Raw genomic sequence first — 18793 nt, forward strand, 5'->3', positions numbered from 1 at the left:
TGGAAATTGACAAGCAGGAAAAAGCTGTCTTAGGAATTAAAAACTGTTTCCGTGTAACCTCCCTTCCCGCAGTAATCAGACACCATTGTCACTTTAAGAACACAGGCTGCTAGTTCTACCACGGGAGGCCATGGAAATTACAAGCAATTTTTCTATTGTCTTGGGCAAGGATACTTTATTAAACAATGTAACATATAGCCTTTAATGTTTTTAGCTTGCAGTAACAAAGTGAACTTGTAGCTAATTAAAACATATTTAGTTTTGAAAATCCTGTGGGGGAAATAGCTTTCCTATTGTGAGTCTGAAACATTCCAGCCCCTATGCCCGTTTTCCACATTTACACAATTGTTTTTATAACGTGATTTTCTATAATGCAAGGTTTCTTAGGATCAACTTTATTTGTCATATACATTTATATGTATTAGGAAGTTGCTATGTTGTGTTGGTCAGGCGTGATATGCAACAATTATAAAAGAGTAAAGAATTATATAAAATAAAGTTAGAAGTTATAGTATAAATATGGAATAAATTGTGCATAAATACATAAATACTAGCATGAATTTACAATGTAAGTAGCATTCATAAAAAGTGGTTTAAAGTGCAGTGCAATAATGGGGTAATAAAGGGTGGGGGTGTAACTAAAATAGCTGATTAGATTAATTGTCAGGAGAATGAAACTTTTGATAGTCCTATTCCGGTTTCTGGAAGGGACTTCTGGAAAAGACAGTTTGCAGAGTGGGCAGTGTCCGCAACACCCAGCCTGCAAACGGAACTACCTGCGCACCGCGTCAACAGCTTTGCCCTTATCTATTCTGTTAGTTACATCTTCAAAGAATTCAAACAAATTTGTCTTCATAAACCCATATTGGCTCATTTCAATCTGGTTATTACTTCCCAGGTGTCATGTCACCACTACCTAAAGGATTGTATATTAAGAGTGAAAGTAACTAAGGAGAGAGTCGGTCCCCCTTTAAGAATCAGCACAGTCATCTATGTATGGAGCCATGGGAGATGGGTGAAGTCAGAGTACTACAGCACAGAAACAGGCCTTTCAGCCCATCTTAAAAATGCTGAACAATTAAAGTTCAAAGTAAGTTTAATTTCAAAGTGCATATATCACCATATACTACCTTGAGATTAATTTTCTGTGGGCATTCACTGTAAATACAAAGAAACACGATAGAATAGCTCAGGTGCAAATCAATGGGACCAGGCAGAATAACCTCTGATTTTACTGTGGAGAACAGTACGGAAGCAAGTAAGTTCAGTGAAGAAGCCAGTATAATCCTGAAATATATTACTATTATGAGAAAGAAGATGTTCACAGTCTTTATTTAATGATATAGCATGGAGTAGGCCCTTCTAGCCCTTAGAGCTACATAGCCTCAGCAAACCCGGACAATCCCGATTGACCTGAACCTAATCACAGGACAGTTTACAATAACCGATTAACCTACCTAATACATCATTGGATTGTGGAAGGCAACGAGAAAACCCAGAAAAAAACCCACGCAATCCACAGGTACAACATACACACACTACTTATAGAATGGCACCAGTATTGAACTCTGAACTGCGGAACACACTGAGCTGTAATAGTGTTGCGCTTGCCGCACTGCCCAGCCTTGACGCGCATAAAGGTAAATCAGTTTCCAGGACCTGACCAACTTCCTAGGATCACGCACAAAAGAGTCTCAGCCCAAAGCATTGACTACGCTTTTTTCCATAGATGCTGCCTGGCTTGCTGAGTTCCTCCAGTATTTTGCATGTGTTGCTTGGATTTCCAGCATCTGCAGATTTTCTCTTGTTTGTGATTGAACTTCGAAGGTGTTGTGGGAAGCAGGGGAAGAAACATACAGGGCCCTCACAGAGAGTTAGCTAGAGGTGAGGTGTGGGAGCACTGGATGATGGCTAATATGTCTTTGTGTTAGCAATCTGCAAAGACATGCCAGGAAATAACAGTCTTGCCTTCCCCCTTTCTTAAATAGTGAGGATATGCTATATTTGCTATCTTCCACTCTTTGCGCATTGTTATAGCATGAATGCAAATTTAAATGGTGACAATCATTGCATTTTTCTCTCTCCATAGCTACAACCTTCAAATCACTTGGGTGCAGCTTATCAGATCATGGGGAATTATCACCTTCCAGTTGCACTAATTTCTCAAATTTCATCTCACCTCACCTCCACCTTCCCCGCACCTCACCTCCACCCTCCCCACACCTCACCTCTGTCCCAGTCCCTGTTCCCGCCCCAACTCGGGACATTTTACAATGATCAGTTAACCTACTCGGCATATCTTTGGATTGTGGTAGAAGACAGGAGCACCCGAGGGAAACCCCATCCATTTTACAGGGAAGACGTACAGACTCCTTACAGGCGATGCTGGATTTCAACTCCGAACTCTGACGTCCCAAGCTGTAATAGTGTCATGCTAACAGCAGTGCTACTGTGGTGTTTTAATTGTTTAACTAATGCTAATTTCTTTGAATGCATTTACTTTATATTAATAGTCCTCCAATATTTCTTGGGGTTTACTGCATCTCTTGTTGTTTACTTTCTGGTATCTTTAAATTGTCCATGTAGTTTTTTTTATCATCTAAAGTAATTTCTCCAGTCTATAGGCCTCCCATATTGCAAGCTAATCTTGCTCTTTTTGCAAATCCAGTGAAACCCATGCACTCTTTATAAAAGGTAGTCAATTTTTACAGCAAAAAAAATTAATTTGAGTTATCATAATTAATCCTAGGACATTTTTAGTTTCAGGCATCTATCTAATTAGACCAAATGTAGGTGATATTTTCAAATGGTGGGTGATAGTTTTAGTCACAAGGATTAACACAGTGGTGGTGCCTTTGAACAACAAGAATGCAGTTGTGAATGTAATTTCTCTTCTCCCCTCCCCCTTTCATTCCCCATTCTTGTTCCCCTCTAACCCCATCTCTTCTCATCTACCGAGCACCAACATCTGGTGCCCCTCCTCCTTGCCTTTCTTCCATGGTCCACTGTCATCTCCTATCAGATTACTTTCCTCCTCAGCCTCTTCCACCTATCCCTCACAGCTTCTTACTTCAGCTAACCTTCCCCCTTACCTGCTCTCACTTTGGAAAATCTGATCATTTGGCTGTCCTTCTCCTATCTGCATTCAAGCGGAGGATAAAGAGCAAGACTCCAGATATTAGGGTAACAACAAAGAGGTGGTCACAGGAAGGAGAGGAGCGGCTATGGGATTACTTTTGAGTCAGTGGATTGGGCCATGCTCAAGGACTCATCTGTGGATTTGAATGTATCCACCACAGTTGTATAAAAACTTTAGAAAAACGCTTGTAGACAAGGGTGTCCCCAGAATCAGAAGCCTTGGATGAACCATGCATGAGATTCACAATCAGCTGAGAGCCAGATCTGAGCTATTCAAGTTTGGTGACCAAGAAAGTTATAAGAAGTCCAGGTACGATCTCCAGAAAACCATCTCACTGGTGAAGTGACAATTCCTGACTAAATTTGAATCAGGGATGCTTGACAGCTGTGGCAGGGCTTGAATGCTATTACACCTTAGAAAGTGAAATCAAACAACATAGATGGCAGCAGGAATGGCTTCCAGATGAGATCAATGCCTTCTATGCTTCCTTTGAGCGTCAAAACATGGAGGAATCATCATAAACTCCAATAGCCCCTGGTGATCCTGCGATTTCAGTCTCTGAGACCAACATGATAGCATCCTGCCCAGATGGGGTACCTGGCCGAGTACTAAAGACCTGTGTTGAACAACTGGTTAGAGTGTTCACTGAGAACAGTAACTTCTCACTTCGACAGTCTGAGTCACCCACCAGTTTTAAGCAGGCTTCAATTATTCCGGTGCCTAAGAAGAACATGATAACCTGCTGCAATGACTATTGTCAAGTAGCACTTAAACCCACTTTTATGAAGTGCTTTGAGAGGTGATGACATTTCTGCCGGAAAAGTGTCTTGGATCTGCGTCAATTTGCCTGCCAGCACAACAGGTCCATGGCAGATGTCATTTCATTGGCTCTATACTCTATCCTGGACAGTAAAGATGCATACATCAGGATGCTCTTTATTGACTACAGCTAGGCATTCAGTACCATCATCCCCTCGATACAGATCAATAAGCTTCAAGACCTTGGCCTCAATATCTCCTTGTGCATTGACCATAAGAGATAGGAGCAGAATTAGGTCATTTGGCCCATCGCATCTGCTCCACCATTCAATCATGGCTGATCCTTTTCTCGCCTCCTTAACCCCACTCCCCGACCTTCTCCATGTAACCTTTGGTGCTGTGTCCAATCAAGAACCTATCAAGCGCTTAAATACACCCAGCGACCTGGCCTCTGCAGCTGTCTGTGGTAACATTCCACAAATCCACCACCCTCTGGATAAAGACATTTCTCCACACCTCAGTTTTAAAGTTTTGCCCCTCTATCCCGAGGTTGTCCTAGTCTCCCTCACCATGGGAAACATGGTTTCAACATTTATTCTGTCTCGGCCTTTCAACATTTGAAAGCTTTCAATGAGATCCTCCCTCATCCTTTTAAATTCCAGCGCATACAGACACAAAACTATCAAATCTTCCTCGTATTAAAAAGCTTTTGCTCCCGGAATCCTTGTGAACCTCTTCTGAACCCTCTCCAGTACCAGCACATCTTTTTTTAGATGAGGAGCCCGAAACTGTTCATAATACACAAGATGAGACCTCACAAGTGCCTTACCTCAGCATCACATCTCTGCTCTTTGTATTCTAGACCTCTTGAAATGAATGCTAACATTGCATTTGTCTTCCTCACCACCAACTCTACTTGCAAGCTAACCTTTAGGGTGTTCTGCACAAGGACTCCCAAGTCCCTTTGCATCTCAGAGTTTTGGATTTTTTCCCCATTTAGAAAATAGTGCACACATTTATTTCTACTACCAAAGTGTATGACCATGCAGTTTCCAACATTGTATTTCATTTGCCACTTTCTTGCCCATTTTCCTAATCTGTCTTAACTCCTTCTGCAGCCTACCTGTTTCCTCAACGCTATCTGCCCCTCCACCGGCCTTCGTATCATCTGCAAACTTGGCAGCATCTAAATCATTTGCATCATCTAAATCGTTGATGTACAGCATAAAAAGAAGCAGTCCCACCACTGACCTCACGAGTCACTGGCATCCAACCAGAAAAGGATCCTTTTATTTCTAGTCTAGTCGTTGCCTTCCACCAATCAGGCAATGCTCTAACCAGGCCAGTAGCTTTCCTGTAAGCAGCATCATGTGTGGCACCCTGTCAGGTTTTCTGAAAGTCCACATATACAACATCCACTGCATCGCCTTTATGTATCCTACTTGCAATCTCCTCAAAGAATTCCAACATGTTCGCCAGGCAAGATTTTCCCTTAAGGAAACCACGCTGACTTTGTCCTATCTTGTCCTGTGTCACCAAATACTCCATAACCTCATCCTTAACAATTGACTCCAAATCTTCCCAACCATTGAGATCAGGCTAACTGGTCTATAACTTCCTTTCTGCTGCCTTCCCCCTTTCTCAAAGAATGGAGTGACATTTGCAATTTTCCGGTCTTTGAAAGACCATTACTGATGCCTCCACAATCTGTACTGCTTTGTGGTAGCTATCACATTAGCTTTGACTCCCTTGTCAGCCATGATTGTACTATTTTGCCATTTCTTTGTTGTTGGAGTACATCTATCCTGCACCTTTCTCATTTTCCCATAAATTCGCACTATTGCTGCCCTGCTGTCATCCTTGCCAGCATCTCCTTCCTATTTACTTTGGCCAACTCCTCTTTCATACCACTGTAACTTTTACTCCACTGAAATACTGCTACATCAGACTTTACTTTCTCCCTATCAAATTTCAAGTTGAACTCAATCATATTGTGATCACTGACTCCTAAGGGTTCCTTTACCTTAAGCTCCCTAATCACCTACGTTTCATTACATAACACCCGATCCAGTATAGCTGATCCCCTACTAGGCCCCATGACAAACTGCTCTAAAAATCCATCTTGTAGCCATTCAACAAACTCACTTTCTTGTGATCTATTACAGACCTGATTTTCCCAATCTTCCTGCATGTTAAAATCTCCCATGACCATCATAACATTGCCTTTTTGACATGCCCCTTCTATTTCCCATTGTAATCTATGGTTCATATCCCAGATACTGGTGGGAGGCCTGTATATAACTGCCATCAGGTCCTTTTACCTTTGCAGTTTCTTAACTCAACCCACAAGGATTCAACATCTTCTGATCCAATGTCACATATTTCTACTGATTTGATGCCATTCTTTACCGGCAGAGCCATGCCACCCCCTCTGCCAACCTTCCTATCCCTCCCATACAACCTGTAACTTTGGACATTCAGCTCCCAACTACAACCATCCTTCAGCCATGATTCAGTGATGACCACAACATCATACCTGAACATCTGTAATAGTGCAGTAAGATCATCTACCTTACTTCTTATATTCCGTGCATTGAGATATAATACTTCTGAGTACAGTATTTGCTACCTTTTTTCATTTTGCAACCCTAATGCACTGGTACCCACCCTACTGGCTGCAATTTTGTCCTATCATCTGCCTGTCCTTCCTGATAGTCGAACTTCATGCTATCTTTGCTTTTTTACTGTCCATCCTATCCCTGAGTCCCTTCACTCCGGTTCCCACCCCTTACCAAATTAGTTTAAACTCTTCCCAACAACTCTAGCAAACCTGCTCGTGTGAACATTGGTCCCATTCAGGTTCATGTGCAATCTGTCACTTTTGTACTGGTCATACCCCAGAGGAGATCGCAATGATCCAGGAACCCGAAGCCCTGCCCCCTGCACCAGCTTCTCAGCCATGCATTAATCTGCCAAATCATCCTGTTTCTATCCTCACTGATACGTGGCACAGGCAGCAATCCTGAAATTACTACCCTGGATGTCCTGCTTCTCAGCTTTCTGCCTAGCTCTGGCTAAATTCTCTTGGATCCTCACTTGCAGAACCCAGTCAGTTTGGAGTGGCAACAACATCTCCTCCACTATTTCCATCAGCACAGGTGCACTACAAGGCTGTGTGCTTAGCCTCCTGCTGTACTTGCTTTTCACTTATGACTGTGTGCCTAAGCACAGTTCCAATGCCATAATTAAGTTTGTTGATGACAGCACTGTTGTAGGCTGAATCAAAGGAACTGATGAATCAACATATAAGAGGGAGACTGAAATTCTGGCTGAGTGGTGCCACAGCAACCTCTTACTCTATGTCATTTGTTATAATTTCAGAGGATATGTCCTGGGCCCAGCACGTAGATACAATTACGAACTTTTGCAAGCTCTTACTTCCTTAAGAGTTTGCGAAAATTTGGCATGAAATCTATGACTTTGACAAACTTCTATACAGTAGATGTGTGGTGGGGTGTGTATTGACTGGTTGCATCATGGCCTGCTATAGAAACACCAATATACTTGGAACAGAGAATCCTACAAAATTTAATGGATACGGTCCAGTCCATCATGGGTATAACCCTCCCTACAATTGAGCACATCTACATGGAACATTGTCGCAGGAAAGCAACATCTGTCATCAGGGTCTCCCACCACCCAGGGCATGTTCTCTTCTCACTGCTGCCATCAGGAAGAAGGTTCAGGAGCCTCAGGCCTCACACCACCAGGTTCAGGATGATTATCACTCCTCAACCATCAGGTTCCTGAACCATAGGTGATAATTTCACTCAACTTCACTTACTCCATGACTGAAATTACTGAACTGTTCTCACAATCTATGGGTTCTTCATCTCATATTCTCAATATTTATTTATTGCTTGCTTATTTTTCAGCTTATTTACTTGTTAATTAATCATTTCTTTTTTTCATTCTGTATTTGCTCAGTTTGTTGCCTTTTGTACACTGGTTGTCCGCCCTGTTGTCTTTCATTGATTCTATTATGGTTATTGGATTTACTGGGTATGCCCACAAGAAAATGAATCTCAGGGTTGTGTATGATGACATGTATGTACTTTGATAATAGATTTACTTTGGACTTTGGACTGTCACTTGCTAGCTTATACTCTTTCCCTCTCTGTCCCCACCCCAACATCATCTTATTCTGGCCTCTTCTCCCTTTTCAGTCCTGATGGCATGTCTTGGCCTGAAACATTGACTGTTTATTCGCATCTATAGATGCTGATTAACCTGCTGAGTTCCTTCAGCATTTTGTGTTTGTTTCTGTGGATTTCCAACATCTGCAAAATCTTTTGTGTTTTAGTTTATCCACCTACAAAAGGAGAGCAAGTGAATATGAACTGAGTCTCATTTTATATATTATTGCATTAATACATACCTCTCTATGCCCTTGTAATTGCCGGATTGTTTCTGTCAGTTTGTTTGCCACCTAAAATGTAACCTGAATGCATTGTAGGTGTTTTGCTACTTAAGTCCAAGTTCATTCTAAGGAGAGTAGCAACAGTACTGAATTTCCTCTATTTGTAGATAATTTCTCTTACTGTGTACTGATGAACATTCAAGTCTTTAGAAATGCTGTTGTGACTTTTTCCAGGTTCATGCATCTCTACAATTCTTCTAAGGGCCGCTGAAAGTTGTTTTGATTGCAGTATGGTGTATATAAACATCTTGACTTCCAGTCAAGATGGTGCCTGTATGCAATGCTCCTTTGGTCAAATCTGGATAGATAATGAAACCATATATTTCACTTTTTTTAATGTCTTTTACGCTTGTTTTTTTTTGTCTGGGATGTGATTCTGGAATTGTTGGAGCCTGTGATTTGTTTCTTGGAGATCTTTTCGGAGTTCCAACTGTCTGCAGTCTCCAAGAGGGTTCCAGAAGGCAAAGGCAGCATGCACGAACCTCACTGAAGGCAGGCTGTGAGCCGAGGTTTGACTCCATTTCACCGATTAAAGCTTCCATCATTTACCAATTAAAACAGTGAGGGAGATTGAAACATTGAGGCAAATGTGTCAGCTTGGATGTTATTTGGATGCTTCAGCACTCTGCAGAGAATTCCGGGAGACAGAGGCCGCATGTGTGAAAATTGTGGCGAGAAAGCTGCGGGATGGGGGCGCAAGGCATTGTTAGACTCCATTTTGCCGATTAAAGCCATGAGGGAGATTGAAGCATCAAGGCAAGAGTGGAGGACGAGTGCCAGCTGCCTGTCTTTTGATTGATCTGCTAAAGAGAGAGAAAGGTCTGTCGCTGTCTCTGCTTTGGATATGGACTTGGACGATAAGCTTTTTTTTAGTCTTACAGTTTCATATATTCATATATTCTGTGATTTTCGTCTGATCTTTCTTGTTTTTTTTGTGCAGGGATGGGCCAATGTGCCTGTTCTGTTTTCTTAGTTTTTTTTGTGTGTGGGAAGAGGAATTTGACAATAGACAATAAGTGCAGGAGTAGGCCATTCAGCCCTTCGAGCCAGCACCACCATTCACTGTGATCATGGCTGATCATCCACAATCAGTACCCTTTTCCTGCCTTCTCCCCATATCCCTTCACTCCGCTATCTTTAAGAGCTCTATCTAACTCTTTTTTGAAAGAATCCAGAGAATTGGCCTCCACTGCCTTCTGAGGCAGAGCATTTCACCGAACCACAACCCTCTGTGTGAAAAAGTTTTTCCTCAACTCCATTCTAAATTGTCTACCCCTTATTCTTAAACTGTGGCCTCTGGTTCTGTACTCCCCCAACATCGGGAACATGTTTGGGGATCAATGTGCCTGTTGCATTTTTTCCCTTTTATTTGGTGTGGTGGGGGGGGGGTGGTCGATGATCATGCTGCTGTTTTTTTTCTTTCTTGGTTTCATGGCTACCTGGAGAAGAAGAATTTCAAGTTGTATACTTTGACAATAAATGAACCTTTGATCTTTCTTAAGAAGAGCAGGCTCTGTCAGTAACCTGATATTGTGTGTCTTTTTTATAGGGTAGGGCACCTCTTTAACCCATTTTTCCAATCTCATCTCATCGATTGGAATATCTGACTCCAAATTACTTTTGCAGAAGGCATTACTCCAGAGGTTCACATACTTTTTGAATCTAGACTGTGATTGTTTAAATTGTGTACTTAGTATTGACCAGAATTGTCTTGTACAATTCTTTGTGGGTTATTAGTGTTTGTCTATTATTATGTCTTAGATGAAGGTCAGACCACATTTTATGAGTAATTAATGCAGAAAACCAGGTAATTGCAAAGGGTTCACAAACTTTTTCTTGCAACTGTGTATAATTTATTCACGGGACAGTGATGTCTGAGAGTGCAAAGTGAAATTACTTTATCACATTATAAATTAGGCCTGCAGTACATTATTGCATATACAAGTGTTCTATTTTGTTAGCTTTAGTCTTCTTTGCATTTACTGTGCTCAGTCATGTGACTTACTGGAATAGTAATTGTGTATACTGCTTTCTGACAGTTCTTGGTAACACAGACCCATGGGAAAGAACTGTCACTGAGATTCAGTGTGGCACATTCATGTGATGTCTTCTCTTCAGCCACATTGTTTTTGATGAAGAAATGTGAAAGAACTTTACAAGCTGGGTCTCTTCCAATTTTAGTCCAAACTGCTGGTACCCCACACCAAGCTGGATTGCCTCCAGCTCTTCACTTTGGGTAGCAACATACAGTAAACTGAAGTGTTTGTCTGACCCATAAAAATAGTGAACATTAGGTCTCACAAAACAAGAGAAACTGAGAGCTGTTCATAAACTCAAGGAATTCTGCAGATGCTGGAAGTTCAGAGCAACACACACAAAATGCTGGAGGAACTCAGGTCAGGCAGCATCTATGGAAATGAATCAATAGTCGGTGTTCCAGACCAAGAACCTTCATCAGGATGAGAAAGAAGGAGGAAGCAGCCAGAATAAGGTGGTGAGGGGAAAGAAATTCCTTTTGAGGAGAAGAAATACATTTATTTCAGAGGCTAACGACTCTTACAGTTCATTTAAAAATTGATCTTTCTAAGAATATAAATCTTTCAACTTAATATTCTCAAAATCAGCTGTATTTTTATAATCTCTTGCAATACTGAATAAAATTCAAAAGTAACATTGAAGTTTGGCGTGTTACTCATTGTTAATGTGGATGTTGCCTGGAGGTGTACCTGGGTAAACTGAAGTTTTTTTTTATATGGAAGACTAATGATCTGACATGTCTATGTTATGATCATGTCTTAGATGATTTAGCAATCTCCTACACTGATCCAAAAGTGCATAATGTGGAAAGGGGCACTGCATCTTCCATCTGGATATATTGCAGCACTTGGGACTCAAATATTGTATTCAACTGTTTTGGGTACCAGACCTTTCATTGTTGGGTAGTTCACTTCCAGTTTATTTCTTTGATATCTAATTGTAAGTATTTAAAATATATGGATATTTTAACCACTCTTCTTTCTGCATTTTAAAACACTTTACGTTTCCACTCCTCTGAAGGTATACTGACCTAAGGCTGTTTCTTGGTCTACCAATACTGCCTGACCTGCTGAGCACCAATGGCATTTTCCGCCAATCTTTATTCTTAACTACAATTCTCCAATCCTGCAAATGTCCTTGTACATGCCCTCTACACCCTGTCTAATGCAGCAACATTCCTGTAACGTGGTCAGAGCCATAAGTTGTACTGGAGTCTTGACATAACTGGTTTCAATTACAGATCGTACGATAGTGGTTAGTGTAACACCATCATAGCTCCAGTGACCTGGGTTCATTTTCCGCCACTGTCTGTAAGGAATTTGTACTTTCTCCCCTTGACCGCATGGGTTTTGTACAGGTTAGAACACAGAACATAGAACATAAAAATCTACAGCGCATTGCAGGCCCTTTGGCCCACAATGTTATGCCGACCATGTAACCTACTCTAGAAACTGCCTAGCACTACCCTACCACAAAGCCTTCTATTTTTCTGAGCTCCACGTAGGTATCGAAGAGTCTCTTAAAAGACCTTATTGTATCCACCTCCACCCCTGTTGCCAGCAGTGCATTCCATGCACCCACCAGTCTCAGTGCGAAAAACTTAATCCTGATATCCCCTCTGTACCTACTTCCATGCACCTTAAAACTATGCCCCCTCATGTTACCCATTTCAGCCCCAGAAAAATCTCTGGCTATCCACATGATCAATGCCTTTCATCATCTTATACACCTCTGTCAGGTCACCTCTTATCCTCCGTCGCTCCAAGAAGAAAAGGCCAAGTTCACTCGACCTATTCTCCTAAGGCACATTCTCCAATCCAGGCAACATCTTTGTAAATCTTCTCTGCACTCTTTCTATAGTATCCACATTCTTCAAGTCATGAGGTGACCAGAACTGAACGCAGTACTCCAGGTGGGGTCTGACCAAGGTCTTGTGTAGGTGTAGCATTACCTAATGGCTCTTGAACTCAGTCTCACAGTTGATGAATGCCAAAACACCATACACCTTGTTAATAACAGTAGGTGTATTTGGGCAGCATGGGCTCTTTAGGCCAGAATGGCCTGTTATCGTACTGTATCTCTAAATAAATAGCATCTACTCCTTGTCCTGTATTAGTGTTGCCTGTGATGAGTTTTTTCAAAGCTAACCACCATCTTTGTCATTGGTTAGTTTTCCTTTACTTTGAAAGGTAGGTCTTTGAAGTAGTTGAAAGAAGTTCTGGACACATGAAAGTTGTGTGGATGTGTGTTGTAAATTCAAGCTCTTCTCATTTGCACCTCTTGTCCCTTGATTTATTATGGCCTTAAATTACCTTCATAAGATAGCCATGGACACAGGAAGCATTCTGCATGGAACAGTGATATTCTTGAACTATGTGGAGTGTTCATAAATTTAAGTATTGAATTATGTCATCTTAATTGTGATCATCCCTCTATCTTTTCACAGGAGTCTAGTTTCATAGTTTCAGATATTGTAATGGTCATATTTAATTGAAGGCTTTTTGCTGCGTGAGTACGTCAAGTCCACAGACAGCCACAAGGTAGCAAATTAAATATTTGTGAAACATAAATAAGAATGGGTCAGCCAATTTTTGCAGAGCAAACTCTCCCTTATAGCAATGTAATAACAACAAGGTAATCTGGGATGAGTATTGGCATGAAAATTAAAATAACATCAGGATGTTGTTAATGTCCACCTTGGGAAATAGATTTGATCTTGATTTAACTGCTTGTCTGATGGCACCTCTGATTGTGCAGCACCTCTTTGGTGCTACAGGATTGTGAATTAACTAAAGGAAGCCATTTGGTTATTGAGTTAATACTCTCTTCATGCAGAAGCACTCTAGCTAGTGTCAATCTCCCCACAGTCTTGATTTTTATTTCCTTTGAATTCACCATGATAACACCATGATTGAATTCACAACTGAGACATTGGTAATGTTCCTTTTGAGTATACTTAAGTTCCCTGGCTTTGTCATTACAAGTATTAGATCACAAGACATTAGAGCAGAACTAGGCAATTCAGCCCATCAAGTCTGATCTGCCATTCAATCTGGTTTGTTTGACGCTCTTGCTAATCAGGAACTTATCAACCTCTACTTTAAATGTACCCAAGACCTAGCCTCCACAGCTGTCTGTGGCAATGAATTCTGCAGATTCACCACCCTTGGTTTAAAAAAAAATCCTCCTCACCTCTGTTCTAAAGGATCATCCTTGACATATGTTTTGCTGTTGTCTAGGTGCTCCAAAGTTGAGTGTAGAGCCAGTGAGTTTGCATCTGTTGTCGACCTGCTGTGGTGATCCGAGACATGAGTGCTATCAGGTGATGGTCACTGAGGCAGCTCATCATGTTCTTCTTGGGCATTGGTATGATTCCTACTCATTTGAAGCAGGTGGGAACCTCCAACTGCAGCAGTGAGAAATCGAAAAAGTCCTTAAGCATACCAGCCAGTTGGTTGACATAGATTTTCAATACACCTCTGAGACAGAGATCACAGGGATCTCCAGATGCTGCGGGGATTCTTACAGGCATGATGTTCTTCTCCCTTTCAAAGCATCACCTGTGATTGTTGTCACAGCAACAACAATACCTTCTATTTTTGTAGCATCTTTAATGAAACCAAAAAATTGGAGAGCTTACAGAATTGCTTAGTGAGAAACAATCCCCAACAGATCCTACAAGCACCAGCAATTTTTTTTTTTTACCCACACCTGTAATTATAGTTTCACTTCTGGGGAAATTGATCTCGGAATTCCCACATCTCACGCAGACGGGAGAAGGAAGAAAAACTCTCCCTGCCGTGCCCGACCACGGTCCAACTCTGAGTCATCCGAAAACTTCGACTCTGATCAGCTCTCCGACACCGAGTACTGAGCGCCATCTCTGTCCGAACGATTCGACCTCCTTCTCGGTCGCCAAAAACAGGCAAGGCTGGGGATTTTGAGGCCTACCCTCCAAAAGATTCACGACCACACAATAACGACAGCAGCGAAGGGGCGTTTCAGAAATTTCTCCAGATGTTCCTCTGTGCTTTCACGTCCATTCTTCATCAAATCAGAATTGTCCACAGCCCCTATGGGTATTTCATTGAAATTCTCGGGGAAACACATAAGTGTATCAGTGTTAAGATGGGTTGTTAAGTGAGAACCACATCTTCCTTCAATATGAGGCTTGTTCCTTGACATTGTTGGAAGGGGAGCGGTGTTATGGTTCGCATCTAATCTTAGAAACTGTTCACAATTAAAACATTAGCTGATTATTTGTTGTTGCTTGTTAGTTAACTAGCATATTTTCCTATGCTACAAGCATTTACACATGAATAGCATCCTAGGTCTATTAATATCCATTTAAAATTTATTTTGCAGGATCTACCTATAGTGTGCTGTCAACAATGCCTTCTGACTCAGAAAGTAGCAGCTCCCTCAGCAGTATTGGTAAGTTCTCAGCTTCCACTCTGATTGATCCCTGGAATGACAGATTGTATTAAGCTTCTTTAATATGTGTGAATCCAAATGTGAATATGTGAAAATGGTGTGAATAGATTCATTCCAATCATACCACTGAAAACTCATCCCTAATAATGCAGCCCATCCATAGCACATTCCAGAAATCTCCCTGCAACTCTAAAGCAATTACATGAGACCTTGGGTGGTTTAGATTGAGATGCACCACAACAGCACCCAATCACATTGTCCCTTTCCTCCTTGCTCTTTTTGCAGCTACTAAACATTTTGAAGCTCATTCAAGAAGGCTATGTTTCAAAGAAAAGTGTATTTTCTGGTACTTACTATAATTGTTGTGCTTAATAAATTTTGTAACCTGCAGTTGATATGGCTGCAAAGCAGATTTACTCAAATAGATCCAGGGATAAGGGATTTAAGTTGTATGACTGAACTGGAAAAGGCAGGGTTCAGTTTAGAATAGATTAGTAAAGACTGGGGATATTCCATGGAGATAGTTAAAATGTTTCCAAAGGCAGAAGGGAGTTGATGAAAAGTTAAAAACTCAAGGAACTTTTCTACAGAATGAATGGTTACAGATTAGAATGTTCTGACAGGTTGATACAGTTTGATTCAGTTAATAACTTACAGAGGGGAAGTGAATAAATGCTGTGAGGAGAAATTGCCAGATTATTTGAAAATGTGACTTAACGATGAAATATGGAGTTGAGTGACTTCCTTTTGTGCCATGCAAGTCTATGAATTGCGTAATTTTTTTAGACATCTCCATGTATCTATTTCCTGTAAGTCTAATTCAATGGTGTCAGTACAATATACTAATACAAGTTATTAGACCACAGAATTCTATACGTATCCTTTAAAATGCAGGCTACCCAAAAGACGTCAAAACCATAAAGATGGGGCAAAATAGATTCACAGGTTTGGTCAAAACCAAAGGCAAGTTTATTGTCATATGTACAAATACAGTGGATTCCAGTTGTTTGGGCCATTGGTTAATTGGGCCAGTTGCTTATTTAGGATAACTCTTAAAGAATAAAAACTAATTGAGAAAATAGTCAGGATTTTCTGTGTTTAGTTGCAACACTTTGGGATACTGTGGCAAGCATTTGGTCTATGATGACAGATGACAAGAGCTCGTTTAACAGAACAGCTGCTTCTTTGTGACAAGCACAAAAACAGACTAGGTACTATAACCTGGGGAGAGAACCCACTCCTCCACATACACACAGGGGAGTTAATTATTACACATCCCGGCTACAGTCAGGGTGACCCACAAAAACACGTGTGAATAACTGTATAACCCAAACTAAAATAAAACAACAAATGAACATCCCCCCCATAAACCCACAATAGCATTTTAACGCAAAAGCAATAAATAGTGCTGGTCATTAGGAATGATGGGGTGGTCTGTTGACCACCCCCCCCACCCCAGAGCCACACTGTCCCCACCTAAGGGGTCAGCTGTCCCCAGCATCCCCAGAGTCCACAACAAAGTCCAAAACTCCCGGTGATGGTCGACGCTGCTGCCTGGGGCGCTGTGTGGTGTCTGTAGATTCTTCCCCCAAAGGGAGGCTCTTTTTGGTGAGGCAGGGCACCCAGAGTGTCACTTCCTTCCTTCGACCCTGCTGAGTCGCTGGTGACCGAGGGTCGATTTGGTGTCAGCTAGTCCTCATGCAGCACAACTGCCTTCTGCTGCTCAGGCAACCCCACCCAGTATACCATATCAGAGGTATGGTTGAGCACCTCTCCAGGCCCCTTCAGTGGCTTCCAAGCGTGGGGGATAGTCCCTTATTCCAGATGGGGCAGTGTAGACCCATACTCGGGCCCCCCACCATGTAAGCATTGCAGCCGTGCGTGAACAGCTCCACGTTCTGCCTGTACCTAGACCAGGAGAAGCGTTCACGCAGCTTTCCCAACGTCCTTGCGACCCTGAAATGAATGGCCCCCACCGGTCCGTGCATTGACCGCAGCACTGTTGGGTGGAGCCCCCGGGGGACTGTCACCTTAGAAAAACAGTCACCACTGAAATAGCAACATCATACATCTCCAGCGTACCTCACTGAGAGTATAGGGCTTTGATCTCTAGATCCAGGGTGGAGGCTTGTGCCCACTCTGGCCACCATCCCACGCTCAGCCATCCCCTTGCCTAGGACAGAATGGGATCACTGATATTACTACCCATCCCGGTGCTTGCTACGCAGTTGCTGGTCAATGGTGGGGAAGTCTAATTCGCTGTTGGCTCTCACCTGAAGCGCTACCATCACTGCTTGCCCCTGGTTGTTTGGCCACTGTGGGATGTGCTGCTTGATGCTTAATTCCCAGGTCCTCCCTCTGGATTCCATCTTCAGGAGCCTGGCCTTGAGATCCGGGGGAGGCATACTGCTCACTCCCATGACTTGTTCCCCAGGTCTTAAGGCACTCCATCAACATCGTAGCTCTTCAGTCTTGTCATTCGAATCCCACTCTTGACACCAATGTGGTGAGTATTTGGTCCATGATTACAGACGAGAAGAGTTCATTTAACTCAACAACTATTTTATTGTGACAAGCACAAAAACAGACTTGGTATTATGACCTGGGGAGAGAGCCCATTGCTCCACATACAGGCAATAAAGGTGATTATTGCACACCCGGTGACCACAAATATAACAATAAATTAACTTAAATGTTGCCCCATAATCCCACAAAAGCATTTTAACACAAGATCGTTAGGATTGCCTGGGTGGACTCTCAACTCCCCTGCCCCCAGAGCGCCACAATACTATGCTGCTTTGTTGGGGCAGAAGACTGTTGCTGAACAGTTTCTAGCTAGTTTCAGTCGCGTGCACTTTTGTGGCCGTTAAACACTACACTGTGCTTAGAGTGAACAGTTTTTAAATAGCATCAGTTGTATGTGCTTATGTTATCCATTTTGGACCAATGAAAGCCGATTCAAATCAGTGATTTTTGATAATCTTGTTTTTAATTTTGACTTTAAAAAAATTCAGACCCTTGCCAAGATGCCATAGAAACATTTGACACTAGCCAAAAAAATTACCCTCGGTGTTTGCGCTGACTTTTGTTCATTTACAGTAAATCAAAAGAACATAACAACGTAGACTGGATGAATTCCTGTGCTGCTAACTATTACAAATTAATACACAGTTTTCTAGTACTGTAGTGTTCTAATTTGTTTTGTATTTCATTTAAATACATAATTTGTTGCTCAGGTGACTCAGATAAATGATAGTTTGCCTTGTTTATATATTTTTAACTAATTCCATGAACTTCAGCTAATTGGGGTAGCCGTTTAATTAGGCCAAAACATACTGGTCCCGATGTGTCCCAGGTATCCCAAATTCACTGCATATGTATGCAATGAGAAACTTACCTGCAGCAAGAATAAACATCAATTAAACATAAACTCTACACAAATTTGCCTTGAAAGAACAACACAAAGTCACTTGTAGGGAAAGGTGGTCATAATGTTACTATACTGAGATTGTGACTAGGGATGTGCAGGTTGGTTCAAGAGCTGTTTGGATGAAGGAAGTAGCTGTTTTGAGCCTGACAGTGTAGGACTAAAGGCTTCTGTATCTCCTACCTGATGGTAGCTGCGAGAAGATGGCATGGCCTGGACGATGGGGATCTTTGATGATAGATGTTGCCTTCTTGAGACAGTACCCCATGCAAATACTACTGACGGTAGGGAGGCACGCGCCTGTGATTATTAATCAGAGTTCACAACTCTTTGCAGCTTCTCACATTCCCACTTATTCAAATTACTGGACTAGACCATGAGGCAGCTGGTCAGGATGCTTCAACAGTCTATCTGTAGAAGCTTGTTAAGAGTATTTGGTGAGACGCTGAACCTCCGGTTTTCTGATACATTAATGCCCAAGTATTTAAAGCTTAAATATTAGATATAAATCTTTTAA

General features: G+C 41.8%; 1 protein-coding gene across 7 annotated transcripts in view; it reads left to right on the forward strand.

Annotated features, from left to right (window-relative positions):
* Positions 1-18793, forward strand: part of dlg5a (discs, large homolog 5a (Drosophila)) — a 235166-nt gene that overhangs the window by 63664 nt on the left and 152709 nt on the right. For all 7 annotated transcript variants that reach the window (XM_063070421.1, XM_063070424.1, XM_063070425.1 and 4 more), the window contains exon 3: positions 14781-14849. In XM_063070421.1, the coding sequence (XP_062926491.1) occupies positions 14781-14849 (69 nt within the window). The remainder of the gene's footprint in view (positions 1-14780; positions 14850-18793) is intronic.

Source organism: Mobula hypostoma, chromosome 18 (assembly GCF_963921235.1).
Source record: "Mobula hypostoma chromosome 18, sMobHyp1.1, whole genome shotgun sequence".
NCBI classification, from domain to species: domain Eukaryota; kingdom Metazoa; phylum Chordata; class Chondrichthyes; order Myliobatiformes; family Myliobatidae; genus Mobula; species Mobula hypostoma.